The following is a 27701-nucleotide window of genomic DNA, read 5'->3' as shown; positions in this document are numbered from 1 at the left end:
AGGCACCTTCCCAATTTGGCAGACTGGTGATGCTTTTCCCGACGGCTCAAACTTGTAAATGATGTAGCTCAGTCAATTCTCCACCGATTTACAAGAAAAAAAATGCGCCAGAATTGCATAGATATTCTCTATTCAAATGTATAAAAATCTACAATGTGTCTGATTTTGGTGGCTATGCAGCACCTATTAGCCCAATGTTGCCTACTCGAGCTATCAGCTTCACAATGGATAGGATTTTGGCTTAGAATTGCAGAGACTAAATAACCGATTAATATGTGGCTTCAATCCTACGGGTCCAGAATTTTAATTACTACCTCATAACTATGTTAAAGTGCCCATTCTTAGGGGTGATCTCGACATAGGGGCCACAAATAAAAATTCTGAATCCGTAGATCGATTAGAATTCAAATTCTAAGTAATATCCTCCTACAAACCATGCTCATACGTGTTGTGGTTGGAAAGCTATAGTCCAATCTCTCCAGAGTGCCAAATTTGGCAGGGAAAACAAGCTGATTTCGCATTTTTGGAGCAATAAATAAAATTTCTACATGGAAAACTCTCTCAGTGGATTCAATCACATCATTCCCTCAAACCCAGTGCAAAAAATATATTGAATTGGTGTTGTGGAAGGTACAAAGTCCATGTCTCAAGAAATTGGCCCTGTGACGCTATGTCACGGCATGTCACTGGTCATCACACTTACCAAGGATTGTGCAACACCATTCATAATGTTCATATCCCTCGTATTTAAAATTTCCAAGGCCATTCTTTATTTGGGTGCCTCATTGACTGGTGAATGACTGTATACATGCTTATTTATGATTTTGACGTTTACATGACTTGACGCTGAGAAGACTATTTATTACCTGAGAGAAATAGACAACTAACACATCTCAGTTACGTGACTTGAGCATGACTGGAACAAGACTACTACACAACTATAGCATAACTAGCATCCGACTTTTGTTTGACTACAAAAGGACTATGAAGTCGGGATTTCATGACTAACCATTGACCTTCAGATGAGGGTGACTAGACTAAGTGCAGACTACCACATGACTGTATCATACATATATTTGGCATCTGGAAAGGAAACCACACGACTTGACATGACTTCGTGAAGTCGACTTGAAGTCAAAATTTTGTAAAATTTACTGCTTTTAGTCATGTCTTACATTTTTGTGTACTGGCGTGACTACTATATGACCAACACCTGACCAACCGTTTTTACTGAGTGTAATCAGGCACATGCCTATATATGGCAATATGACATCATGATCATGATCACTCTGATCCTCTAAGGCTTCACATACCCAATTTCGTGGGGCTATCTCCAATGCAACACATTGTAGGTGGTACTAAAAAATAAGTGAGTGTAGTGATTAACTTGTGCAAGACTGATACTCACCTGTTGAGTCTCACATCCAACCATTTTACCAACCCATTGCATCCTGAGTGCAATACCACACCGCACAGGCATCCGTTTAGAGTGTCTGATGTGTCGAAAGCATCAAGATGATTCAAGTTTTGAAATCAGGTCACACAGCATACCCATTGGTGTCGAGAACTGGTCTCTAACTGTTTTGTCAGTAAATTGTGATTGATTAAAACATTAGACAAAAATTTGATGAAGATTAGACTGTGAAAAACAATTTTGAAGCCAGAAATTGGGCTGGATATAATGAAATATAATATCCAGTCAAGATAATGTACTATACAATGATATTCTAGATGCAGGAATACTGTAAATCACCTTGGAAAACCAATTTAGGACTATCTTGTAGAGGGTTCCAAAAATCTTTTTTTCGGCCTATGGCCGACCTACCTACCCAACCCCCAGTCCAGCATTCAGATCCCTGAACCCCCTTGGGTGAAACGTTGAAACCATGCAATCGTGACCGTGACGGAGATGTGATTAAACTCACGTGACACCGTTACAGAACGCGCCATGACATTCATGAAGTTACTTAGGCCCAGGGTTTACGCGTTTCTGCGGCGACAAATCTCTTCTCGGCAATGTAGCCTTGATTGGAAGGTTATGATTCTAGATATCCTACATGATACTTAGACTAAAAATTTGCTAAAATTGTTCATTGCCTTACCATTACTCTTGCTTCCCCTACGATCCTACACGCGACAACTGAAAAAGTTCAATGATACTCGCTAACATACAAATCTGGTATTTATCTACGCGCCGCTCCAGCGCATCCAAGCGAATGAAAGTATTACGCAAGCGGCAAGAATTATTATTCCCCAACGCCAACGCCTATAGAGAAGAAATGATCGAGGAGTCCGTAGCCCAGTAGTAGTAACAACGGGCATCGCAAATCCATTGTAAACATTCGGAACTCTGAAAAATGGAATGGATCGCTGTCCTGGACGGTGAAATGGGTTGATGGTCGCCTGGTACGACCGCGACTTCGAGAGCGCCTTCACCGCCCTCAGATCGCTGGTCCAAGGGATCCTAGATTGAAGCTTGTACGGGAGCATGGCGGCACACAAGTCCGTGGATTGCTCAGCGTACTCTGTGATCGCAAACGGAATATCGGCGCTAAAAGGTAGAAATCTTAGATGAAATAACGACCGAACGCAAAAGCTGAAACGCACACAGCAGTGACGTATATGGGATCCGACCAATTCTCATAAGAGAATAGCCCCGCGTTCATGGCCACCATGGCATCAGGGTACTCGCCAACGTCCAAAACAGCTTTTGTCCAGTATTCGGCTTCAACCCAGAGCTTGATAGAAATGGCGCCGCCGCCAGTTTCCTTTGGTGCAGCGTAGCTCCAAACTGTGTCCTTGGTCGCGAGCGACCCAGGATAACGTTTCCGAGTAATTTCGACGAGATCGTGAACCACTTTCCCGAAAAAAATTAGAGTGAGGTCCGTGTTCGGGAGTAAAAGAGCAAGTTCAGAGAATCTATAGATGTGAGAGTGTTATCGACAAGACACGAAAGAGTTGCTCACAATGGGAGAAAGTCGAGTTCCACCTCAACGCCAACATAATGGACTCGCAATATTTGACGCTTGGACGGGGTACTTGCCGGGTTCACCACATCCAGAATTTTTGTCAAGAGGTGATATACTGACAGAGGGAAATCCATCAACAGAGCCGCTGGCGACTTGAGCTCCAGACCTCGCCAAGCGTACCAGGACTCCCAATCTTTTACTTGTCCATACTTTGGTTGCTTCGGCGGCGGGAACTCCTTGGTAAAAGACAAACGCGGCACGTCCTTCTCATCTTTCAACTTCCAGGCGTCAGTGTGATTCGGCCACTCCTTCTTGAGCATAACTTCGCCGTGGGTATAGGGTTCCTTGCGGGGCTTCCGCATTGCTCGATGGAAAACAGGATCTTTAAACAAAGCAGAGATGGAGGAAGGCCCGTCATGGAGGCGCATCCCGCCTGACACAGACCAATACCCAAAATCTATTCCCGATCCTAGGACACCCAAGCGTGCTTTCAAGAGATCGTGACTGCAAGAACCGTCCCATTCTATGCGAGCCCAGGGAAACTTGAGGGCTTCAGACCGGAAGTAAGGAACGTGCCTCATATGCTTCTGTGCGTGAAGGATGGATTATTTTCAAAAGGCGAAGTTGCGGATGGAACACACCTTGTTGCTCGCACAAAGCTGTTTATGAGCTCGGTCCCCAGGCTGGGCGCCAAACTTCCAATTCGTCAATTTGCACTAAAAGTAAATCATGCCCTTGAGTTGCTTTTCAAATTTCAGGTTATTAGACCTACAGCTTTGCTGCAATAAATGATCGCTTTGCATCCACCTATTGGATATGATTAGCAATCTAATTTTGGTTTTTGAATACTAGTACTAACTGCATTTGCGGATGTTTGATTGATCTTCTCCAGCATTTCCATTATAAGCCGCACTTTGGCAGTTCCTGACACCAATTTGCCACTGGTCGAGGGGGTTGAGAGTGGATTCGAAAACGCATCTTCGAGAAGTTTGAATTATAAATGGGAATTATTGGTCCCGAGGTGAACAAAGGAATTCGCTGCAAAGGAACAAGGGGCCAGAGGGAGAGTCAGGTGATAAGTAGACATCACAGGTCAAGCAAGTTGGTGAGAGAATAGAGTTGAAGTTATATGGACATAAACAAGACGGTCGTAATGTTGCCGGTAAGAAAAGAATGTCAAAATTGGTTTGCCTTCACCACCAGGCTCTTGAAGCTGCGCACCAACGAGTGGTTATGGGCGAGTGTCCCATTCCCGGCATTTCAATTCGCGAACGCACGTCAATCCATCGCCTTACCATTTATCTCGGAGTCGCTTTCCCTTCAGTCCTAGCTGCGTCATCTGAAAGGGTTCAGTGATACTCACTTATAATACAAATTTGCTTTTTTTATCTGCACGACCCAAGAAAACGAAAGTATCGTGCAAGAACTATCATTCCCAAACGCCTGCATAAAGAAAACCATCAAGGGTGTTCATCAGCGCGCAGTAGTAACAACGGGCATCGCAAATCCATTGTAAACATTCGGAACTCTGAAAAATGGAATGGATCGCTGTCCCGGACGATGAAATGGGTTGATCGTCGCCTCGTAAGACCGCGACTTTGAAAGCGCCATCGCCGACCTCTGATCGTTGATCATGGGAATCCAGGATTGAAGCATCTTCGGAAGCATGGCGGCACACAAGTCCGTGGATTGTTCAGCGTACTCTGTGATCGCAAACGGGATATCGCCGCTATTAAGGTAGAATTCTTAGATAAAATAACGACGGAAATTAGAAGTAGAAACGCACGCTGCGGTGATGAGTATGGGATCAGCCCAACTCTCATAAGCGCATAGCCCCGCGTTGATAGCCACTATGGCATCAGGGTACTCTCCAGCGTCCAAGACAGCTCTTGTCCACAGTTCAGCTTCAGCCCAGAGCTTGATAGAAATGGAGCCGCCCCCAGTTTCCTTTGGTGCAGTGTAGTTCCAAACGGTGTCCTTGGTCGCGAGCGACCCAGGATACCGTTTACGAGCAGTTATGACGAGATCGTGAACCACTTTTCCAAAGAAAATCAGAGTGAGGTCTGTGTTTGGGAGTAAAAGAGCAAGTTCAGAGAACCTACGGATGTCAGAAACTTATGCGTAAGGCACGAAAAAGTAGCTCACAATGGGAGAAAGTCGAGTTCCAGCTCAACGCCAACATAATGGACTCGCAATGTTTGTCGCTTGGATGGGGTACTTTCCGGGTTCACCACATCCAGGATCTTCGTCAAGAGGTGATATACAGAGAGCGGAAAATCCATCAACAAAGCCGCTGGCGACTTCATCTCCAGGCCTCGCCAAGCATACCACGACTCCCAATCCTTCACCTGGCCATACGTCGGTTTCTTCGGCGGCGGGGAGTCCTTGGTAAAGAACAAACGCGGTACGTCCTTCTCATCTTTCAACTTCCACGAGTCGATTTCCTTCGGCCACTCCTTCTTCAACATAATCTCGCCGTGGGTATAAGGCTTCTTGCGGGGCTTCCGCATCGCTAGACCGAAGACAGGATCTTTCATCGTCGCCAAGGTGGAGGCAGCCCCGTCATGCGAGCGCATCCCGCCTGGGACAGACCAATACCCGAAATCTGCTCCGTATCCTAGGACACCCATGCGTGCTTTCAAAAGATCGTGATTGAAAGAACCGTCCCATTCTATGCGAGCCCAGGGAAACTTGAGAGCTTCAGACTGGAAGTAAAGGACGTGCTTCATATGTTCCTGTGGGTGACAGATGGATTAGTTTCGAAAGGTAAAGTTGGGGCTGGAACACACCTTGTTGTTCGCACAGAGCTCTTTGTGAGTTTGGGCCCCAGGCTGTTGGCCAGACTTCCAACTCTTCAATTGGCACTAAACGTATATCAAACCCTTTTGAGTCGTCCGTCGCTTTTCAAATTTCAGGTTGTTGGAGACTTACAGCTTTACTGCAATAAATGAACGCCTTGCATCCACCTATTCAGTAGTCAGAGCATTATCAGCAATTCGAAAATGGGCTTTTGGAAACCACTCACTGCATTGGAGAGGCTACAAAACGAAGTGCCGAATCAGCAAAAAGTTGACGTCCAACAACCCGAACAAACCCACCTTCCACTTCCCAGTCGTCGCGTCCTTCTCACAAAACTGATGACATTGACTACACTGTTGAGAGAGGCGCCATCATTCATATTCAAGCGCCCATGGGTACAATAGCCGCAAAAAGACTCACAGCAGCACCCGCACTAAAATCCATCGCCTTGATCTTATCCGGATCATCTCCCCGTTTCTCGGCATCCTCCCACTCCTTCGCTTTCTCGTACACCCTCTCGAAAATGAGGTCAACAGCCGAGGTCTTGTTGACGATTTCAATCATTTGTCGCATCCCAGGATAAGGTCCTGACGCCATTTTGCCACTGGTGGTTTGTGGAGGGGTGAAGGAGGTTGACAGTGACAGAGGAAGAGTTAGTAGGCGTTATATAATTTATAGGTAGCATCATGATCAATAGTACGTAAGTAAGCAGCAACGCCAAGTCGGGGTTATAGAAGATCGTCTGTGGAGAATAAAGTACGTAACGTAAGTATATGAACACGAACAAAAGGTCGTAATATAATCCAAAAAACAACAAGAGGAGGCAAGGTCGACAGTGTACAAGTAAGTAAGTCGAAGAGAATGTCGAATTTCCCTTGCAAATAAATATAATAGCAACAAGTCTCGAGCTCTCAAGCATCATTGCTGCATCGGCATATCAGGTATCAAATAATGCAACGGCTTACCCTCAACACCACCAGGCCCAAAGCTGCTCTTATGCACCAATTCCTGGTCATGTACAGCAACAGCCATATGCGCAAGCGAATGAACAGACCCAGGCCGACTCCTCGTCCTTGACCGCGTGGTATAATGTCCCCCATTCCCATTCCCATTCGCACGTAAACTAGCATCAGAGCCATTAGATCTCAAATCAGGGAAAGCAGCAGCAGCGGCGGCATGCGTCGGCGATACAGGCGAAGGTTGTTGTGACGACAGCTCAAGCTCATGGTCTTCATACGCCGGCACCGGTTTTCGCTTCTTACTACCCCCACCCAACGACGCACGGTTCGCCTTTTTAGCGTCAGGCGTAACGGGGGATTGGAGTGGTGCTTCCTGTTGATGATGATGGTAAAAGTTATTTGGCGTAGATGGCTGTGTAGCGCCTCCGGTGGAGGTTGATCGGTTGAGTGGTGATGGGTATGGCCCTGTAGATATAGGTGGTGGGTAACTTGGGGAATCGAAGGATGCCTTCCGGACCGATTCCGAGACGGAGGGCCGTCGGCCCCGTAGAGAACGGGAATGGGCGATGGGAGGGGCACCCCCGAATTCCATGGTGCCGACTGAGTATCCATTATGTGAGTTGGAGGTTGATGCCTGTGAATAGGAGCGTGAGAGCCTCCTGCCCATGGGCTCGTGGCCCTGACTGTGCTGTAATGTAGGCAAGGTCGCTAGCGACACCCCCGTTTCCTGTTCGTATGGGGAACCATATTTGCCTGGGGACGGGGAGAACTTGTCTTCAGGCGCTGTGCCTTCGTCAGAGCCCATGTTCGCCTGCTCGAGAGAATCTTCTTGTATGCTATGACGAGAGGACTTGCTATTGTACGCTTGCAGCCCCGCATGCGAATCCGTTGATTTGAGTCCGTTCCAGCCTTTTGATCCCCCTCCTCCTCCTTTGAAGTTCCTGTTCCGCTTCCCAACTTTGCGTCTCCGGAGCAAACAGAAGAATATCGCGGCGACAACAAAAAGTAAACCGAAAGATCCAATTACAATCCCTACAATAGCACCCGTGTTGATTGAGGACGAGGAACCCGCGACGAGTATCGGTGTCGTTGTCGTTGAAGAGGATGGTAGAGGGTGTGATGCTAATGTAGAGGCTCCAGTGACGAGACATGAGGTATTGGAACCCGTGCTAACGAAAAACGCAGCAGAGGTCTGTATGAAGGACTGGCTGTCAATTCCAGCGTATAGCCGATACCACCCTTGTGGGACGTTAACGGCGGGCCATGTAAAGTTCATCAAAGTAGGATCAAGCGCAGCGGCGAGTTTAACGGTGACGGTGGCTAGAGCTTGTATGCCTGGAGATACAGTGCTTGTCGATACTCCAGATACACTGCTTGAGCCAGATTGTGGCACATTGAGATTGGTAACTGTCAAGCTCATGGGGGATTCGGGGCCGAGGTAGAACCATACTATTAACGTTGACGTGCAGGTGGTGAGTTGGTTGATGGTGTCGAATGTGAGAATCGCTGAAGGGGTGACGGTGGCTGCACTTGAGGTAGAGGTTACAACTGAAGATGAAGGAGATAAGCTCAGGAACGTAAGTATGAGAGAGATATAACACATACCTATCGACGACGTTAGTACTGAGCCAGGAGGGAGTTAGACCGACTTGATGTCATACATTAGTGGACGTCGTGAATGTAGATCATTACGATACATACCGTTACCTGATGATGATTGCTCAAGTGAAGAACCAGAAACGGTGGTGCCTTCATGGGATTAAGCGTGGGTGCCAGTGACTGGGAAGATCGACGGTACCTTGTCTCCCCACTAGATCGACGTCCCTTCCATAAACCCCTTCATTCAAGAAGGAGAGCAATATAACAAGCACTGGACGAAGTCGAAGGAGCAATCGAAAAACCATATCAGCTTTGCTGTTTGGTGGACGAAGATGAGGTACCCAGCCAGCTCTTGTTGAAAAGCCACGCGGGTATCACTCAGCTCGACAGCAAGGTAGCGGCGATAAGTGTTGGTGGTGGTGGTGGTGCAGCACCGTCTGTAGCCGCCAATCACCGTTTGAGACCGTGAGTATAGGAAAGGGTTGCCATCAATCACAAAATTCAAGCTTAGAAATTCTCCACTTCTCTCGTCGCCGACGTTCACCCGGCATTTGCGCAGTCGTCGTGCAGCGAGGTAAGTCTGATTTACAAGTGGTGTACAAAAGACCTTTTCTTTTCTCAAATTATAGGTTTTGTCGTTCAACCAACCCCTCTCTTCCTGTTACACGATATGTCATCTCCTCACTCAGGCCAGTGTAATTGGCGGGGTCGCAAAGCCTTTTCAACTGTTCGATTCCAATTCCGGACTCCGTGATCTCCTTGCGGTCACAAAGGAAGTCGAACAATGACCGCTGGGAGTCCTTATCCTGCGCCAACTCCCTGCACACATCATACACCAAATCATGCGCAACTTGCCTCCCAATCATCGGTCCAAGCCCCATCATAACCGCCTCGCTAACTATAGCCCCCCTCGTCAACTTCAGATTCTTTTTCATCACTCCAGGGTGAACCTCCAGTCCCTCAATCAAAGCCTGGGTATGCACCAACGTCGCATGAGTCATAGTCGCCATCTGCGGCAACACAATCCACTCAATCTCCCAAGGACCCGTGCTTCTCTCATGGTCCTCCACCATAGCATCGAATAAAGCTGCACTCAACTGCTTCACCGTGCTAGCCATAGCAGTGATATACACACTCGAAATCGGATTTCTCTTCTGTGGCATCGTGCTACTGGACCCACGATGCGGTGCGTAAGGTTCAGATACCTCCCCCACCTCCGTCTGCATGAGCAACTTGACGTCCAACGCGAATTTCGCACAGGTCCCCGTCACCAACGCGAAGAACGCGCCTATTTCGGCAATACGATCTCGTTCGGTGTGCCATGCAATGTCAGGCGCTGCCAGGCCCAGACGCTGTGCCAGCGCCGCTTGGACTTCCATTGCCTTTCCGGTACTTGCCAAGGTAGCCAGCGTTCCCGCAGCTCCACCGAATTCAAGTACGAGCAAACGAGGAAGGATCTCAGATAGACGTTGTTGGTGACGTTGGAAGGTCGCTAGCAGTCTTGCCATTTTGAATCCGAAGGTCATGGGTACAGCCTGCTGCAGGTTGGAACGTGCAGGCATCGGAGTGGCAGCATGTTTCCTAGCGAGAGCACGCAGTGCCGCAGTTATCCCGTTTAACGATTCCGATACTATGTTGCACGTATCCCTAAGCTGCAGGACCGTCGCTGTATCTGTTACATCCTGTAACACATATATCTCAACTTTGCACACATCTCTGAGATTGATACCACGTACCTGCGTCGTTGCACCCCAATGAGCCCATTCGCCCAACCCAGGTTCCACCTCATTAACCAATCTAACCAACTGCTTCACCAGAGGAAGTACCGGGTACCCAATCCTCACCGTCTCGACCCCCAGTTCCTGCATATCGATCAAGGAGATATCACATTCCGACCTGATAGCCACTGCGGCTTTGGGCGGTATGATGCCTAGGTTAGCTTGGACTTCTGCTAGGGCTGCTTCGAACTCGAGGTAGTACTTTGTGCGGCGTTCATCGGACCAGATGGCAGCGGACACAGGGGTTGAGAATATGTGTCGGAAGATGAGGGAATCAGTGACGCTCGACATGGTTTACACACTTAACGCGACTTTGGGCAACAGTGGAGCTCAGTTGATTAATGTAGAGACAGTGACACATGGTGCTTCATATACATAGGTCACGATATCATAAATGAAAGACGAGTATAAACTCTAAGGGAGACGAGAGCGAGGGATGATGTACTCTAACGTATAGTAAAGGACGATGCAAACTGTCCAAGTTCCAACGCAACTAGTACTCATCTTCGTCAATAGGACAATCTGGCATTTCTTCATCTTCTATCATGATAGCGACTCGAGAGCCCGTCAACAACTCTTGCAACAGCCCCGGCATGGAAAGCAAAAGCAACGTGCCCGTTAAATAGCTGAATTGTACGGGCACCGTTCCTAAAACCGTAATCGGAACCGGCTCGTTATCGAGGTATTCGATCAACTGCTTGACAGAGGGGGAATCAGGGTGTTCTTTGATATAAAAAACCGTCACGACCATCGGGTAAGACGGCAAAGACGCTTGAACCGTGTTGTTATGTGAGGAAAATGCGATTGGCAGATCCAATCCTTCACGAAGAACACGCAAGGCAGGGAACGACAAATGGTAGTGATCAGGATTGATATTGTTCGTGATATCCTTCGAAACGAACGGTCTTCCAGTGTCCAAGAGCTTGTTAAAGGCCGCACACCAGCATTGCGTGAAAGTCCGACCACTGGCATCCGAGGCCGTTCTCGAGTTCAAAAACTGCACACAGCTGGCAACGACGAACTCTACCCTTGCACCCTTGGCCTTGTCGCCCTCTATACAATTGACGCTACAGCACGAATCCACGATGAAAAGAACGTCCAGCCAGGATTGAGCTGAAGCCTCCGTCTTCAAATCTTGAACAACACTCGTTAGGTTGATTTCTGGCCCTGTGCCATGCTTCTGATTCATCGTAGGGACGAGGACGCCGGTATTAGCAATGCTGTGGCCCGCGTAGTGGAAGATGAAAAGCTTGCGACTCTGATTTCCAGAAGGTAATGCGTTACACATATCTCGGGCTAGTTTCATGTTGGTGTGTTCTTGCGATAAGATATACTTGTACGCGTCCACGTTATGGAGCTTCTGAATGGTCTCGATGAAAAGAGAGCTATCTTTATCTGCACCAGTATCGTCGGAACCCCAGTAGGTCGAGAAGACCGCAATCTTGTCGTAGACATTGTTGGACGTCGCGACTCCTAGGCGCTGAATCGCGTCTTGGATTTCTGTATCCATGATTTGGGTTAGAATTCCTTCACAAACTTGAAGGGACATCACATACCAAGAGTAGAAGAAGGAAAACAGTAGTTTACGCCATTGATATATGACATTCTGAGTGTGGAAGTCCGGGCGAAACTGAGAGTGAGGGTGGTTCAAGTTCAAGTTCAAGTTGTGTCTCGAAGCCGTGCTATTTATAGCTATCCAATGACAGAAATAGGAGAAATCCCTGATAATATACAAGAGACGAAAGGAGAGTGGTTCCGATTGGCTTGTCTCGAGTGTCCTCTCCTGAACCCACCAGGAAACGTGCTAGTCGGGCTAGGCGGGGAAATTGCTGATGAGGGGTTGGGGGGACGTATTGATTTTTTCCAATAGTCACCTTGAGAACACTCGAAATTGGATTTCTGCTCTGGAGCATCGTGCTACTGGACCCACGATGCGGTGCGCAAGGTTCAGATACCTCTCCTACCTCCGTCTGCATGAGCAACTTAACGTCCAGCGCGAATTTTGCACAGGTTCCGGTCACCAACGCGAAGAACGCCCTATTTCCGCAAACCGGTCTCGTTCCGTGTGCCATGCAATGTGAGGCGCTTCGAGGTACCAGCGCCGCTCGGACTTCCATCGCCTTTCCGGTATTCACTAAGGTGCCCCCAGCTCCACCAAATTCGAGTATAAGCAAACGAAGAAGGACATCTGATGGATGCTGCTGATGACGCTGGAAGGTCACTTCTTGCATCCGAAGGTCTTGGGTACGGCCTGCTGCAGATTGGAGCGTGCAGGCATTGGAGTAGCAGCATGTTCCCTAGCGAGAGCACGCAGTGCCGCAGCTACTTCATTGAGCGATTCATGTTGCACGTATCCCCAAGCTGCGGGACCGTCGCTGTGTCTGTTACATCCTGCAACACATAAATTTCAGTTTTGCGCACATCTCTGAGATTGAGCGCGACGACTACCACAGACCTGCGTTATTCAAATTGCACCCCAATGAGCCCATTCACCCAATCCTCCACCTCATCGACCAGGTTAACCAACTGATTCACCAGCGGAAGTAATGGGTACCCAATCCTCGCCGTCTCAGCCCCCAGGTCTTGCCAATCGATCAAGGAGTTTGGACGTGACAGCCACTGCAGCTTTGGGCAGTATGATGCCGCCTAGTAGTTCAGCGTAGACCTCAGAACGCCGCAGAGGTTTGTATGAAGGACTGACTGGCTCTCAATTTCGGCGTATAATCGACACAACCCTTGTGGGACATAAACGGAGGGCCATGCGAAGTTCAGCGAAGTAGGATCAAGCGCAGAGGCGAGTTAAACGGTAACGGTGGCTGGATTTTGCAAGCCTGGAGATACAGTACTAGTCGATGCTCCAGATAGACTGCTTGAGCCGGATTATGGTACATTGAGATTGGTAACTCTCAAGCTCATGGGAAATTCGGGGCCTAGGTAGAACCATATTATTGACGTCGACGTGCAGGTAGTGAGTTAGGTCGATAGTGTTGAACGTGAGAATCGCTGAAGGGGTGACGGTTACATAGGGGTTGAGGATATATGTAGGTCCAAGGATGAGAGACTCAGTGATTCGACATGTAGGCAACCAGCCCAGTTGGTGCCAGAGACTGATCAACTTTGTAGAGATACTCATCTACTATGGTAACTATCAAATAGCACTTCATTTATCACGAGTAGAGTCGGACTCGGAGTCCTACGAGTACTATTCACTGGTCGGAAACAAAACACAAGCAGCACACATTACTATTTATAAGATACGAGAGCACGAGAGGATGTTCTTTGAATGTGTTCCTCTTCAATGAGCTGTCGAGCGTAATGGGAACGATGCAAACTCACCTTCTGATTCAACTCATCTTCTAACATGAAGGCGACTCGGGAACCAGCAAGCAACTCTTGCAAAAACACAGACATGCGAAGCACAATCAACGTGCCAGATACTGGCAGTGTTCCCAAGATCGTGATTGGTACTGGCGTGTTGTTGAAGTATTCGATCAACTGCTTGACAGAGAGGGAATCAGGATTTTCTTCGACATGAAAAACCGTTACGGCCGTTTGGGAAGTCAACACGGACGAAAAAGATGATTCGATCGTGCTGGGATGGAGGGAAAACGTGATGGGCAAATCCCATCCTTCAAGCAGAACAAACAAGGAGGGAAACTGCTCGAGCTCAGAGTCGGAATTGATATTCTTGATGATGTCCTCGGAAGTAAAAGATTTTCCGGCGTCCAGCAGCTTGTTAAAAGCTGCACACCAGTGCTCCGTGAAAGTCCGGCCATCCGAGGCAGTCACTCCCTTGCGTGCAGCGCCAGCGACGGACTCTATCCTCGCGCCCTTGGCCATCGAGCCCCATCCACTGACAGAGATAGGAGTAAAGCGTGTATCCACAACGAAAAGAACGTCCAGATCTTGACACGAAGCCTCCGCCTTTAACTCGTTTTTCAGTCTAGATAGGTCTAATTCTGGCCCTTGGCCCGGTTTCTGACCGATTTTTGGGGTGATGAATGTGGTACCAGGAATGCCGTGGCCCGCATAGTGAAAGATGAAAAGTTTGCGACTCGAAGCCCTGGGTGGCAATGCGATAAACACATCTCGAGCTAGTTCCATGTCGGTGTGTCCTTGCGGTGACAGGATACATTTGTGGGCGTCAACGTTCTGAAGCTTCTGAATGGTTTCAATGAAAAGAGAGCTGTCTTTCTCTCCGCCAGTATCGTCAGAGCCCCAGTGAGTTGAGAGAACCGAGATATTATCGTAGACATTGGAGGTTGCGACTCCTAGGCGTTGAATCGCGTCTTTGATCTCTGTCTCCACAATTTGTGTTTGAACTCTTCGCAAAGGGACGTTACCAGGAGCGCTAGAAGGGTACCAGCGGCTTGTACTATTTGACATTCTGAGTGTGGAAGTCCAGGTGAAACTGTGGTTCTAGTTCAAGTTGTCTTGGAACTCCGACCCCAAAAATTTCAGCTGAAACAAGGGGTTTTATAAGGAAAAAGTGTTTTGATATCGTAAGGAGAACTGAACAGAAAATAAGAGAAATCCCTGCACATGCAAAGACCAAAAAGGCCAACAACTTGAAAGGAAGGATAAAATACATCGCTGCACAGAAAGACAAAGAGACCGATTAAAAGAAAGGATATACTCCAGGTATTGGGGGATCAATGCAGTTAATTCATCGGGCAGGCGGGGCGTGCGCTGGATTCACTGACGACCCAGCCATCCTGTTCGCCAAACCATCGACTTGCTCTTCCTCATTAATCCTGCCCCCTGATCCCTCCAACACGCCCTGGATGAGCGACATCGTGCTCTCCAAACTCCTCCTCCGCGTACTGGGACTCGTCATCGTCGTTCCGAGACTGGCCTGTCTCGAGTGTCCTCTCTTGAACCCACCAGGAGACGGGCTAGTCGGGCTATGCGGGGAAAATGCTGATGAGGGTGGGGTGGGGGTAGGGGCCGTATTGATTTTTCCGGGTGTCGCCTTCCTCTCCAATCCCGCAGCAACGCCGTTTGACGTGACGGGTTCGGGAGCAACCTCCGCCGTTTCCGCTGGCGTAGTCGGCTGCGAAATGATGGCCTTGCCCTCCTCCGAATCAGCATCGAATAAGTCTGGCGGCAAGCGTTCGTTCTCGATATCCGATTTGCGGCTGCATTTGGTAAGCTGGTGCACGAAGTAAAGGCATAGTTAAACGTACGCATCGTCGAATCCATTGATAGCCTCCCTGATACCTTCCGTACCCAAAGCAAGTGTACCGTATGGAAGCTTGCTTGACCCTGATACGCTCTTGAGCTCTGACACTTTCTCGGATTCCTCTCTGAGGGCATGTGAGAAGAAAGAAAGCAGCATATAGAAAGAACGCACCTGAGCAGCGCAAACACCCTTGCCATCCGTCCAACAGCCATGATTTTGTTCTTGATAATCTTTCTCCGTTCAGATTGTTCATGATGGGCTGTAGCAGGTGACATCAAAGCCAATTCATCATCGCTCTCTTCCAATTCCTCCTTCGTACAGGTGTTGAGCACGGCAACAAGCATGTCCGTAACTGGATGACGTTAAATTTTAAACACCAGGTGGGATAACAACCACAAACTTTTCTCTCCAACGAACGGCAGACTCCAGGTGAACACATCCATGAAATTGGGTAACCAGTACGGATGTGGGGTGCAGTTGAATTGCCGGATGTTCATGACATTACTTTCGTACTTGAGCACCGCAGCTTTGTTGTTATATACGTCAAGGTAGTTGGGGGCCGAGAAGATGGTCATGACAGAGGGAAAGCCAGTCGTCTTTGTTTTGCGGTACATGCGATATCCAGCATCCTGGGCCTCGTGAGCTCGAATGATAGACAAGAGGTTGTTGCGTTCCAAGAATTGGCAAGCAGCTTGGTAGCTAATGGACTGGTCAGCGATGGGTGGCAAAAGAAAAGAAGATGGCTCACGTGAAAAAGTAGGAGCAGCCGCGTACATGATTGTGCAAGAAACTATCTGTTGTTTTTTCCGTTCCAAAGTCTTCTACAGGATCAGCCCATAATATGTCGCACATAAGCCCACTTGTAGGTGGTTCACGGAACCGATCGATCTAAAAAAGTGTTAGGGTAGAAAAAGGTTGAGGGGATATACTTACAGCACGGATATCATCAAGGGTGGAAAGTTCAGGCGAAAGGCCACCGTGTATACACAAGAATTGCTTGTTCATGATGGCCGCGAGAGGCAAAGAGCAAAAGGATTCCATGCACGCATCATACACCTGCTCAGAGTACTTGTGCTTGCCTGGAATCAATCATTAGTACGCACTGAGATAAGGGTGGTATACTCACATTCGAGCTTGAAGGTAAAGTAATCCGTTAGATGACGACATTCGTGGTTTCCCCGCAAAAGGAAGAGGGTGTCAGGATACCAAATCTTGAGGGACCATAGATATAGAACACACTGACAGCCAATCAGCATGGCCCAGTTTTGAATGTCCGAGGAAAACTAACTTCTATGCTGAAATACCCTCGATCGACATAATCCCCGAGAAAAAGATATCGTGTGTCGGCCGGACTCCCTCCAACTTCGAACAGCTTCATCAAGTCGTACTGTGGAGACGGTCAGGGGAGACAATTGCAGAGGGTTCGAGCCACTCACATATTGGCCATGGATGTCTCCACAAACTACAGCCCTTGATCATTAGACAGTCGTTCACGGTAACGCCATTGTTGCATACCAGTGATAGGTGCATCGACCTGCAACACATTCCCTTCTTTCCTGAGGACTTCGGTACCTTTCTCCAATATCCACAGAGCTTGCTCCTCTGTCAATCGCCCTTCACGATAAAAGTGATTCTTGAGGAAAGCGATGTCAGGTTTTGAGCGATCTTGTCCACCCCTGTTATAGAACTGTTCCGGCGTGGGCTTGAACATTGCGGGTGCTTGCACCTGGCATAGTTGGGTGAGATTGGGGTGGATCAGGGTTACTGGGCCCAGTATACATACGTCCTTCACGACTCGCTCTTGGGTGCTGATGACGTTGCCATCTTCGAGAGTGTGCAGGGTATAGTCGATGTCGGGAGGTGCGGGGGCTTTGACCTGGATTTTCTCAATGGCACGCTCGATGTGGGTGCTCATCGCGGCAATGATCTGATTGTAGAGGTCGTCGAAGGATCACTGAGGCCTGTGCACCGGTGCTGTGGTCAAAGAGGGGATGGAGGATGTGGAGGAGAAACAAGGAGATCAAGAAGATTACGACACAATTCACGTTTGTGTGCCCGCGTGCCCGCGTTCCTTGGCAGACAATTACATGCTACTTAAATCTCAAATTATTATAAATGCCACTTTCACTGCCTTACGGCGCTCAAGCATCAGGTTGTAATTGTAAACGTTCATCGGATACGCTCCATAAATACACTGGCCAGCTCTACAACTTCAAGGGCCCTGGGAAGTATGCGTTCAGAACATGCTTAGCCACATTGAAACCCAACAAAGAGACAATATAGGCTGTGAAGAGTGGGAGTAGAGGGGAGAGTAGGAGCTCTGAGCGGACTAAAAACGGTAGAGCTGTATCAGATAGGAATCAGTGGGTGAAGGCAGTGAAGGCGTTCGGCAATTCATACCGCTGAGTCCGAGGTAGATTCCGTAGGTATATTGGGCAAACCTGTGTCATGGCGTCAATTCCCGAGCGTACAAACAGACTAAACGCTTACGCAGCTAGGTATAGTGTGTTACCAACCCATAGACACACCCAGTTGTCCTTGAGGACGATTGGCAGAAGGAAGAGCTGTGCAAGGTAAAGAGTGAGGAAGAGAGGAAAGAAAGCATTCGTATGAACGTCGAAGGCGTATGCCCATTCTACTCTCGAGTCGGCTGGCGTGGAATGTGACGGCGGTGAAAGGAGCAGACGATTGGCAGTAAACCTGACATGATGACTCCGTAAGCCGGTGAGGTATGAGGATTGACTTGAAAGTACCATAAAATGGTTGATATCACTATTCCTGATAGAAGGAAGTCGCGCAAAATCATGGTTACGGCCAAATTGATGATGCTCCAAATATCCCTCGAGTAAATAATGCCCCAAGCGATGGCGGATACTGAGGAAAGCCTGAGTTAGTACGCCACATATACGTCTACGCACCACTCACCACACAGACACGCTCCAATAAGGACCAAAATGGCAGGGTCGTCTCTTGACCAAGTATTTTTCGTTTCTAATACCAAACGTCAGGCCGCTGCCATCATCGCGAAACTAATTCACCAACGTTTGTGAAAATAAACATTTCGGTAACTGCATCAACAGTTAGACCATCGTGCGGCGCGTTTAGAATGGAAAAGCTTCGCACTCACACCCTCCTCGGCGCGAGGCAGAGATAAGTCAACTGCCATGCTGCAAGCTCAAAGTCCTAGAAGTTTCATCAGCAAACTTGAAAGCTTCGAATACGTCAAAACATACGTACCATTTGTTGGAAGCGGTGAAATCGCCTGAAAATTACTGGCACCCGAAACGAAGCATTGGTGCGACTTGACATGTTACCGTCTTCTGGCGAAAATGATGTACTTGTTGGGAGCACCATTGTCGAATTCGCTGCCCTTGGTCGTCGAAACAAGGCCAGCGTAGAGATTATGAAAGTATATTACAAGGAAATAGTCGAGCGTGGGCGAACAGTTCGTTGCTGGAGGTTGGGGCAGGCAGCAATGCGGGATTTGACTTTTAAGTCGGCGCTTGAATAGTGCAACGAGGAAAAACAAGCATCTCGTCGTCAGTACCGCCCTTTTCCCCAACTTCTTCGCCATTTTCCCTCCCTATGGAAGAAGACAACGAACTCCTTGACTGGGGCAATGAAGACGACGAGCACCAGGACCTTCACAGGAAAGGCTCTATAGAGCAACGAGGTGATGTTGACGAGATGGAAGATGCTGTGTCTCTGGGGGAAGACGAGGATGAGCAAGGGTATTTTGCCTACCAGCGCGAGCACGAAGACGCGTCTGGATCACTAGGCGACAAAGACCTCATTTCTAGGCCAGCTTCTCCCCAAAATTTGACAGCCCACTCCAACAGCAGCGACCACCAGTCTCACCACTCGTCTCAGGATGTCATCCAGGACAGCTCATCCACTTTGAATAGGCCCCCCTCCTCCAGGGATTCTCCTCGCCGCCGCCAGAACTCCAAGAATAATCATTCTCCTCAGCGCTCTAGTTCTCTTTCCGCTAACGCACTTAGGCTTACCCATGCGCTTCCCCCGAAACCAGTTGTCGCAAACGTGCCATATCTGCCCCCTTCGCATCCATCGATCGTTGAAGCTACCAGTATGGTTAGTGCCACCAGGACTGCAGGCCGCGAGTCGAAAAAGTCAAACGGAGTCTCTGCGTCTGCTGGGAATGGCAAATCCACCAGCTCTGCCGCGGTTGAGCGCGATTCTAGCTTGCCTTCAGAATGGGAAGTGAGACACCCCAGAAGCGGTGGTGGTGTATATTACTACAACAGCGAAACACATCAGTCGACTTGGACTCGTCCTCCCGTGAGCCTATTCTTCCTGGAAATCCCGCAGCACCAGCATTTGCCGCTGTTGCGGAACTAGCGTGTCTGCGGGAGACAATCCTTGGAGTCCACCCTTTCTAACTCATCTCACTCGCAGTCATTACGAGCCACCCGTGGCACTTCAGCCTCTCAGCCTGATTTTGATATAACAGAGGCCTCAAAGCATCCCTCGTCGTCAAACCCGCTCTCTTACGAAGATCGACACTACCGGCCTGCAGGAAGCGAACCCGTGCCTCCCACGGAAAGTCGGTCTAACGACAGGACTCAAGAGGCTTCCAATGCTCACTATCACCGTCAAGATGAATATGCTGTGACTCCTCCTGCATCTCCGACACGTTATAGGGACCGAGAAAGGGCCAGATCTCTTTCTCCTAATCTTGAGCCAGAGGCAGCTTATTCTCGGAGTAGAGATCGAGAATCACGCTCTGGCCGTAACTCACAGCGTCCAGGTCGTGGAAGGGTTGCCACTAACGCAGATTCTCCAATACAGCATAGGGAACGTGAGCACCCATCGGCTGGGCCTGATTACCCTGAGCGACATTGGGGAAGGCCCCCACCCGTTCCTCCCACAGAATACACCAGCAAGAATGACCATTCGACACGTCGTCCCCCTCGTCAACGGCAGCAGGGGGACGATACCTCGTTTGAGCATGTTGCTGACGATCGAGACAGGGCTCCCTTGAGAAGGAGTGCCAGTAATCGGGTGTCCAACAGGGACCGTGAACCCGAAACTAGGGAGCATCTTGTACAAAATCCAAGCATACCCACATCTAGTACGTTATCAGCCTCATCCCACCCTCACTCTCCCCACCTCTCGTACCCGTACATGGCAGCCTGGTTCGCGCCATTGCACCTCAGGTTTCTGAAGAGCCTGGTAGAGGCTGTGTGCCAGCTGCATCATCTGTACCCCCTTCGTGTTCCTCGGCTCCTCCCTCCTCCCTTCCGACTCCAGGACCCTTATCATGGATTACTTTTCTTTCTTTCCATTTTCTCACTCGTCTCACTGTCAACCACTTGTCCCCTTTTCTCATTCATGTCTGTTGTTTCCCCATATTACAGGACATAGGTCTCCTCCTCCGCATATGCGTGACCGCGATGTCCCATCGTACGATCCTGCGAGGGAGCGTGAACAAAAAATGATTGAAGACCCGCAAGCTAGATCAGCCCATCCGCCATCCTCTTCGCGAAGAGAGAAACCGCCTCGTCTCAACAACAGATTAGTCCCAACAACTGCACCATCATCAGCCACGGCGTCAGTCACTTCGGATGGCCCTCCAGCCCGACACAGAGATTATATCCCTTCCGAAGATGTTGAGTATTCTCACCGTCGAGGCGTGGATCGAGAACGAGAACGTGACCTGGACCGTAGTCGTGGCCATGATGAGTTAAACAGACATGCTAACTCCCAGCCAATGATCCCTGTAGATTCTGTCCCTTCTTACTCAAGGTCACGACCTGGCCGGGATTACGATCTGGAGAGAATGCAACCTCCGGTTGATCACGAAAGGTTGTCCATGGCATTGGATCCAGCAGAACAATTATCTCGTACGTTTCTGCCTGCTACTTTGAGTCCACTTCCCTCTCCCTTCTTCTCCCGTTGCTCTATCCCTTCTCTTGCCATCCATTGTACTCAACAATCTTGATTGTTTGACGAAGTAGGTCGGAGCCGTGTACCGCTTCCACCTCAAGAAATGTCCTTCCGTGACACAGTAACAGCAAGACCTGGACCTCCAACTCACGACGTTGATTATCACAACCGAGAACCACCGAGGCAGTCGTTTGCACCGCCCACGCATTCGCCCCCCAGAAATCAATTCCCTAGGTCAGGGCCTCCCATTCAGAGCGTCAACGGAATGCCGCCTACCGGCCCACGTCAACAGCAATTGGATGTGTTTTCTACTTCCAGACTAGCCAGACCGCTTCCGTCTGGTTCTGCAGGTCCTGATTACCCCGGAGACCGTTCTCGCTCTGCTAGGCAACAGCGTGATCGTGGCCCATCTTACGTGCAACGGCCAGGTCCTCCTCCCATTGACACTCGTATAGATGTTGATCGCGATGAGCCTATGTCGTCCTCAAGGTATCCCCCCTCTCCACCGATGAGGAGTGCTGAATCTGCGAGCAGAGGGATGTATGCGGACAGGGAGAATGCTAATGCTGAGGCTCCAAAGGCGCCCAGGGCCATGAAGCATCCTTCAACTTCACCTACGGCGTCTTATGGACCACTGCCACCAGTTGGTAGGTCAAGGGAACGCTCTCCCCCATTCAGTGCACCTCCTGGTGGAGATTCTAGGGATGGAAGAAGGGACTACGACCCAAGACCAGATGGAGGGGTAGCATGGAGGGGTGACCGTTCAGGCCCAGGGCAGCACCTCCCTCCTCCTGTTGAAAGAGGTTTCCCTGTAAGTCTTTGTCCTCCAATGGTGCTGCAGCCTTCTTATGCTTTCTTCTAGCCACGTCGTGGTGACACTCGAGGCGGTCGACCGCCCGTTTTTGCTTCAAGACCCGTACCAGTTTCAGGAACCAACAACATCCCAATCGGAGTCAAACGTCCATTTGACGGCAATGCCCCTCCTCCTCATGAACCTCCTCTCGTACCTCCGATGAATCGATACAATCAGAATCCAGGGCCAATCCCACCTCCAGTTTTAGTGCCGAACGCTGGTTATGACTCTCGTGATTTTCCACCCGGAAAAGCAATTTATGAACGCGTTCGTAACTACCTTTACCACTGTAAGCCATGCTGATGTGTCTGATGATTAGCCTCCACCTAATGTTCCAATGGTCGAAGGATACCGAAACCGCTTTGAAGGTCCTGAACCTACTCGCCGCCCAGAGGATCCATTCGTGAGCATATGCCTGTAATTCCATTGCCAATTGTTCTGAGCATCATGTTTGACAGCCTCCACAACCTTATGAACGTCGTCAAGTACCTCCTGCTCCAGCACCAGCACCAGCACCAGCACCTCCATCAGGTCCTCCATCTGCACCTCCAGCGGACGAGAATAAGCCCAGACGAGAGGCACGGGTAAACTATGCTTGGCTTCTGTCTCGACCTTGATGCTAAACGCTCTCCGACAGAAGTCGCGATTTGACAAGCCGGCAGAATTAGCACCAAGGGCCTGGGTTCCACGTGAACCTTCGCCCAGCTCCGATGTGGCGGTCCATGCCGCCAACGTTGAGAAAGAAGGGAAGGCGCCAACGCCACCACCAGTCTCCAGAGAGCCATCAGCAACGTCCCCAACATGGGACCTCCCAGACCGACCTCCTCCATCTTCACGGTTTTCTGTCGATGAATCCAAGTCAGATGCTCGATCAGTCAGCTCTCGTTCTGGGCCGGTGACGGATGAAAATCGGCCCAAAGAGCTTCTGGAGCGATTTTCTACCCCTCCTGTTCGAACAGGTGATGGAGGCCCTCCAAATAACGGTCCTCGTCAAAGTCATGCATTACCTCCCAATCCGACAACTCATCATCGAGAAACTCACACCTTCCCTCAGGACTCCGCTCCAGGATGGTCTGATGCTCGTCGAGGCTACGAGGATGGTAGACCCAGGAGTCGGTGGGGTGAGCCCAGACGTGATGGTCCAGTCAATCAACACTCGGTTTTGGAGCCCAGTGCTTCTCGCATGGTCGTGGATGAACCGCCTGTTCACAGCCGACCAGAGGAATACAGCGAAACTCGGACTTCGAAACCTATCCGCATTCGACGACCACCTATGGGATCTGGACCTAATGTCACTGCCCAGACACGCGTAGCGTCAACAGCATCAATAGACAGCTACATTCCCTCTGAACAGGCAGCCCCCGCTATTTATGAGCGGGAAGGATACGATCTCGCCAAGCGGATTGAGAGGCCGCCAGGTCCTCGACGGGGAGGATCGTTGTTGGATCGGCTGTCATTGGACGATGGGCCTCCTCCGCCTGTGATTACAGCGAATAACACGCCTCAACAGCCGTCGCTGCGAGATAGGGTACAGCTAGTCCCAGCGAAGAGGGACAGGGAGGACATGATGGGTGATTATTACGATACGTCGTTTGATGGTGATGATGGGGGTATCGATTCCTTGTCGAAGAGGCAAAGACAGAAAGGGGTGAAGCCGAGGAGGGGTAGGAGGAGGGGAGGCCCAGGAGGGATGCCGTAGGATTGCAGAGAGGATTGAAAAAGTTTCTTGAGACGTCGTTCAGATTTCCCTTTGTCAGGTTACGATGCGTTTTCGTAGTACAGGGATAAAAGTAACATGGGATTCGTGTTCACAGTTTAGTTTTGCAAAATACAAGAATTTATTCGTTCAGAAGCGATGTACAGTACTGCCAGTCTCCACGTATGGTTTTAATGATCATGTTCAATCTATCCTTGTGAATCGAAGCGGAAGTCGCAATCTCGAAACGCTCACCTTGCAGCTAATTCATATCAGGAACTTGTCGGACACTACAGAGTGTTAGTCCACTGTTGGTTCTGAGAATACTTATGGCTTGCCACACCATTGTTAAACGGAAGATAATTCAGGGAATGCTTGGTCGTGGCTCCGTTTTGAGGCGCGCATATAGTCACAGTGCTCAGCAGGAGTGTCGGTTCGGTTGAAAGAAGGCGAGGAGGAGGGTACAAGAGAAGATAACTTAGAAAGCCCATGAGACGACTGTGAGCCACTGGAAGATGATTGTGACGACGGGTTCGGAGACTCCATCTCCACATCCATCATGATGCTATCATCACCAGAAAGCTGCCACGACAAGACCTGAGCTTGACCGAGTTGAGATAAGACCTGAGCAGGACTGCCTAGCGCCAGAATGGGCATCTCATGAGCTGTAGTAGCAGACCTAGAGGACGTGTAGGTGGATTGAAACTTGGTAAGATGTTGCTCCCAAGGATGACGCAGTCTAGGGTTCGGGATGAGTGCTTTTTTGTAAGGCTTTCGAGGCTTCCTTAGGCGGGCGTTTGGGTCAGTGGTGTCTGGTACGAATTGGTTGAAGGCGGAAGTGAATTTGTTTTTGGGGTCTGGTTCGACGTTTCCGGAGGTGAGCTCGAGAGAGAAGGAGGAATATCCTGGGAGACTGGGAACCTGAGGTTTCGTCGACTTTGTAGAGAGCGTTGCGGGCATGGCGGTTTGGATGTGTGGCGTTGGTAGGAACACTTTATGGTTGGATTTTTAGATTTCCGCTTTGTGTACTATGCCTCATGCACATGGCCTATGCCCATACCACATCAAAAATAGTATTTGTAAACGCGTTGTGATTGTGCAGGGCAACCTGGTACATACAACGAACGGGAGGGTTTCCGTATGTCGCCACTCCATGCAACCATGACATATCAAGACCAACAGTTGAAGATCCTTATTTCCAAACTTCGCCAGTGAGTGGGCCTCCTGATCTGCTCCGTTGCTTTGCGCCTTTGCCACTGGCCAGTCACCAGGTTTTCGGCTATAAAAACCATGTCATAACTCCTCAGCTTCAACGAACAAAATGCCTTTGTTGTGAAGTAAAGGTAGACCATCAAGGACAGCTTCCAAGATTTCATCGTTATTGAGTTCAATCATGACATTGTCGTCATAACTAAGCCAATATTTGATGTCGATGTCGATCCGACTCGACTCTTTGTAACCGTGAACCAATTGGGTCAGTTACAATGGAGTCTAGATGGCCCCAAACATGAGCGCGACGTAAATCCTTATAAAATTTAGAGTGATTGAAGAGGTTATCGCTGCCTCCAAACTCAATTTCGAGCTTGAGATGTTCAAGTGTGGCAGGGGATGTGAAATTGGCACGAAGAGATCGCATCAAAAAGGACAAGATGGCGAAGTCAGACGATGTTGCGAAGGATGGGCTGATTTGGATTTCGAGAACGCGCAGATGGGACATGAATGGCACAAATTTAGGAAATCTCCTACCACGTGTTGGATTGCAGAAAGACAACACACATTGGTCAATCACCGTATGAGAAGCCGTTGTCGCCGGTGTCAGCGAGCTTGGCTGCTCGCCATCAGAATAGTTGAGCAAGACATCATATAGATGTAATTTGGTAAGGTGGACAATGCCAAGGAAGAGGGTAATTGGTGCATTGTTGATGTTATGAAGGTAGAGGATTTTGAGGGTGGGTGAATGTATGAGAGTCGACAGCGCATCCTTCAGTTCACCGCTTAAGCCACTCCAATTCACAGCATGCACACACCAGAGCGAGAATTCCTCCAGGTGACAGAACGAGAGTTGGAGAATGGAAAGTAGCAACTTGTCAGACTCGGAAGTAGGTTTGGAAAGCCAACCATGATAGACACTTATCCTTCTGACAAAAGATCGAATGAGTGGATTGTGGAGTTGATGAAGCCTCCGGTAAACTAAGTTATTGCTGGATCCAAAAGTAATGCTGTAGAATAGCTGCTTGCGACTTGGGAGAAGGAACGAGGAAGAAACCAGGGCACATTGCTGGAGTGAACGCTCGTCATTGCCAAGTGCCGCAATAACGTTGTCGATAATATCTTGTGGGATTTCCACTGAATGTGCCATGTTGACTGCGATCAAGGATTATCGATTATCGATGAACGCACCAAAGTGTAGCTCGCACTTACATAACAGAGATTGAGTGTCCGCTTAGGGCAGGTTACATCATTACATCCTCCTATTCATAATTCAACTCCTGTTGCCGAGTTCGGTTTTCACTTCAATTTTAGAAACTACTTCCAGCTTGCAGTATGCACACCAAGTACTCTAAGGACGACATAAAGCGCTGGCATCTCGAGCTCCATCCAGACGTTGTGAGAGAGTTGGCTACTAACTCATTTCCGCACCCCATCAAACACGCTTTCCATCCCACCCATGCAAATCTGACCCACACTCACGGGAGTGAAGTAAGAACGCAGGAATGGACTTCCAGACATCATAGGAAACACAGACACATCCAGGTGTCTCCGCGCACCAACAAAAAACGCCATGAAACAACTTTGTTGAGGAAAATGGCGCGTCTGCGGAAAATCGAATACTGGAATATCAGTTGGTGGGTGGCTACGGTACGTCTTATATTCTCTCTGCAATAACACACATTGAAAAGCTAATTGGCTCTCCAATCATAGAGCTTCACATTAGGAAGCATCATTTGGGTCGTCAACGGCTTCACCTCCTGGCTGCCGCTCGTCAATTCCCACTTTGGCGTATCCCTAGTAAGCACGGGCGTCACCACCTTCATCGGCGCGACCATCTTCGAAATTGGATCCATTTTCGGTATGTGGGAGGCCTGGAACAGGGACGATCGCGCCTCGTTTGGTTGGGCCGTTCACCATAATCATGATGAGGAGCGCGTAGAGGTTAAGAGAGAGGAGGTGGAGGTGGCTGTTGTGCAGCGGGGAGGGAACAAGCGCTGGATATGGTTTACGCTTGATAGAAGGTATTGGCGCGAGCTTGGGTTCTTGGCGGCGTTTTGCCAGTTTTGGGGTGCGACTATCTTTTGGATTAGCGGGTACGTTACGGGTTATATGTTGGGCTTGGACATTAACACCGACACTTCTAGTTTTACCGCGCTGCCCTCCATTCAAGAAGGCCTCTTGTCCAGGAATGGCGTAAGAGACGGCGTGTTCTGGACACCACAAGTCGTCGGAGGCTCGGGTTTCATCATCAGTTCGTAAGTTAAGCCCTTCCTTTCCATTTACCCCTCCCTACTCACTACCATTGTATCAGCACATTCATCATGCTCGAATGTCAACACAAATGGTATAAACCAAAACTCCGTGACTTAGGCTGGAACATTGGATGTTCGTATCTCTCTTCCCCTTCAAAATCCTTCCTCAACCCGTCACTAACTCATGTATTTTCCCCCCCCCGTACTACTTACTCTCTCATCCCAGTCTGGAACTTCATCGGCGGCGTAGGGTTCACACTATGTGGCGCATTGGGGTACGGGTCTGCGTTCAAGAGCGGCGTGTTATATCAGAGCTCGCTGTGTACTTTCTGGGCCAGCTGGGCGTTCTTGATAGGGAGCGTTCTTCAATGGTACGAGAGTGTGAATGGTGTTCAATGAATTTTGACGGGGTTGTCGATTTTTTTGTACTAGTAGGTCTGAAGATTCTTTGCTACTCTGGTTCTGAAAGGCGGTTTGAAAACGAATTTTTCGAGC

The 27701-nt window shown here is 49.2% G+C and overlaps 12 protein-coding genes across 12 annotated transcripts; 2 read left to right on the top strand and 10 right to left on the bottom strand.

The window, feature by feature from the left end:
- Nucleotides 1-2187: 2187 nt before the first annotated feature.
- On the bottom strand, nt 2188-4056 carry LACBIDRAFT_304321 (uncharacterized protein; the record flags this gene model as incomplete). The annotated part of the gene is made up of 7 exons (XM_001884685.1): nt 2188-2551; nt 2608-2919; nt 2967-3556; nt 3611-3685; nt 3742-3776; nt 3829-3910; nt 4009-4056. 7 exons carry the CDS (start codon nt 4054-4056, stop codon nt 2188-2190), a joined length of 1506 nt encoding a protein of 501 aa, XP_001884720.1.
- Nucleotides 4057-4442: 386 nt separating this feature from the next.
- On the bottom strand, nt 4443-5698 carry LACBIDRAFT_304320 (uncharacterized protein; the record flags this gene model as incomplete). Its single annotated transcript, XM_001884684.1, has 3 exons — nt 4443-4698; nt 4756-5067; nt 5115-5698. The coding sequence occupies 3 exons, from the start codon at nt 5696-5698 to the stop codon at nt 4443-4445; spliced, it is 1152 nt and encodes a 383-aa protein (XP_001884719.1).
- Nucleotides 5699-6149: 451 nt separating this feature from the next.
- Nucleotides 6150-6395, bottom strand: LACBIDRAFT_304319 (uncharacterized protein; the record flags this gene model as incomplete). The annotated part of the gene is made up of 1 exon (XM_001884683.1): nt 6150-6395. Exon 1 carries the CDS (start codon nt 6363-6365, stop codon nt 6150-6152), a length of 216 nt encoding a protein of 71 aa, XP_001884718.1. The 5' UTR covers nt 6366-6395.
- A 291-nt stretch (nt 6396-6686) lies between these two features.
- LACBIDRAFT_304318 (uncharacterized protein) lies at nt 6687-8147 on the bottom strand (the record flags this gene model as incomplete). Its single annotated transcript, XM_001884682.1, has 1 exon — nt 6687-8147. One exon carries the CDS (start codon nt 8145-8147, stop codon nt 6687-6689), a length of 1461 nt encoding a protein of 486 aa, XP_001884717.1.
- An 802-nt stretch (nt 8148-8949) lies between these two features.
- On the bottom strand, nt 8950-10395 carry LACBIDRAFT_237810 (uncharacterized protein; the record flags this gene model as incomplete). The annotated part of the gene is made up of 2 exons (XM_001884681.1): nt 8950-10008; nt 10063-10395. The coding sequence occupies 2 exons, from the start codon at nt 10393-10395 to the stop codon at nt 8950-8952; spliced, it is 1392 nt and encodes a 463-aa protein (XP_001884716.1).
- Nucleotides 10396-10597: 202 nt separating this feature from the next.
- On the bottom strand, nt 10598-11709 carry LACBIDRAFT_304316 (uncharacterized protein; the record flags this gene model as incomplete). Its single annotated transcript, XM_001884680.1, has 2 exons — nt 10598-11604; nt 11661-11709. 2 exons carry the CDS (start codon nt 11707-11709, stop codon nt 10598-10600), a joined length of 1056 nt encoding a protein of 351 aa, XP_001884715.1.
- Nucleotides 11710-12949: 1240 nt separating this feature from the next.
- LACBIDRAFT_330462 (uncharacterized protein) lies at nt 12950-14490 on the bottom strand (the record flags this gene model as incomplete). Its single annotated transcript, XM_001884679.1, has 2 exons — nt 12950-13237; nt 13441-14490. The coding sequence occupies 2 exons, from the start codon at nt 14488-14490 to the stop codon at nt 12950-12952; spliced, it is 1338 nt and encodes a 445-aa protein (XP_001884714.1).
- Nucleotides 14491-14578: 88 nt separating this feature from the next.
- LACBIDRAFT_185623 (uncharacterized protein) lies at nt 14579-17201 on the bottom strand (the record flags this gene model as incomplete). The annotated part of the gene is made up of 11 exons (XM_001884678.1): nt 14579-15242; nt 15291-15410; nt 15458-15638; nt 15687-15985; nt 16035-16174; nt 16220-16365; nt 16413-16524; nt 16575-16673; nt 16723-16748; nt 16802-17012; nt 17070-17201. The coding sequence occupies 11 exons, from the start codon at nt 17199-17201 to the stop codon at nt 14771-14773; spliced, it is 1938 nt and encodes a 645-aa protein (XP_001884713.1). The 3' UTR covers nt 14579-14770.
- A 310-nt stretch (nt 17202-17511) lies between these two features.
- Nucleotides 17512-18550, bottom strand: LACBIDRAFT_146968 (uncharacterized protein; the record flags this gene model as incomplete). Its single annotated transcript, XM_001884677.1, has 8 exons — nt 17512-17630; nt 17687-17727; nt 17777-17986; nt 18040-18160; nt 18212-18277; nt 18329-18354; nt 18414-18469; nt 18524-18550. Coding segments are annotated over 8 exons (666 nt in total), but the record flags the coding sequence as incomplete, so codon positions are not given.
- A 321-nt stretch (nt 18551-18871) lies between these two features.
- LACBIDRAFT_295028 (uncharacterized protein) lies at nt 18872-23863 on the top strand (the record flags this gene model as incomplete). Its single annotated transcript, XM_001884767.1, has 8 exons — nt 18872-19585; nt 19703-20378; nt 20665-21150; nt 21265-22004; nt 22056-22335; nt 22415-22449; nt 22505-22630; nt 22684-23863. The coding sequence occupies 8 exons, from the start codon at nt 18872-18874 to the stop codon at nt 23743-23745; spliced, it is 4119 nt and encodes a 1372-aa protein (XP_001884802.1). The 3' UTR covers nt 23746-23863.
- Nucleotides 23864-24090: 227 nt separating this feature from the next.
- LACBIDRAFT_330457 (uncharacterized protein) lies at nt 24091-26101 on the bottom strand (the record flags this gene model as incomplete). The annotated part of the gene is made up of 4 exons (XM_001884676.1): nt 24091-24663; nt 24862-25021; nt 25061-25153; nt 25203-26101. The coding sequence occupies 4 exons, from the start codon at nt 26099-26101 to the stop codon at nt 24091-24093; spliced, it is 1725 nt and encodes a 574-aa protein (XP_001884711.1).
- Nucleotides 26102-26248: 147 nt separating this feature from the next.
- On the top strand, nt 26249-27671 carry LACBIDRAFT_295027 (uncharacterized protein). Its single transcript, XM_001884766.1, has 5 exons — nt 26249-26601; nt 26665-27047; nt 27099-27209; nt 27266-27339; nt 27433-27671. Exons 1-5 carry the CDS (start codon nt 26287-26289, stop codon nt 27603-27605), a joined length of 1056 nt encoding a protein of 351 aa, XP_001884801.1. The 5' UTR covers nt 26249-26286; the 3' UTR covers nt 27606-27671.
- Nucleotides 27672-27701: the final 30 nt, after the last annotated feature.

This window comes from Laccaria bicolor, genomic scaffold (assembly GCF_000143565.1).
Source record: "Laccaria bicolor S238N-H82 LACBIscaffold_27 genomic scaffold, whole genome shotgun sequence".
Taxonomy (NCBI): Eukaryota; Fungi; Basidiomycota; class Agaricomycetes; order Agaricales; family Hydnangiaceae; genus Laccaria; species Laccaria bicolor.
The sequence above is the reverse complement of the archived record's forward strand: the minus strand, read 5'-3'. Positions and strand labels throughout refer to the sequence as shown.

Bases quoted from the DNA above. Each gene is read 5' to 3' on its own strand.
- LACBIDRAFT_295027 (XM_001884766.1), top strand. From the start codon at position 26,287: ATGCACACCAAGTACTCTAAGGACGACATAAAGCGCTGGCATCTCGAG. The intron at 26,602-26,664 runs GTACGTCTTATA...CTCCAATCATAG, and splicing joins TCAGTTGGTGGGTGGCTACG to AGCTTCACATTAGGAAGCAT. The intron at 27,340-27,432 runs GTTCGTATCTCT...CTCTCATCCCAG, and splicing joins CTTAGGCTGGAACATTGGAT to TCTGGAACTTCATCGGCGGC.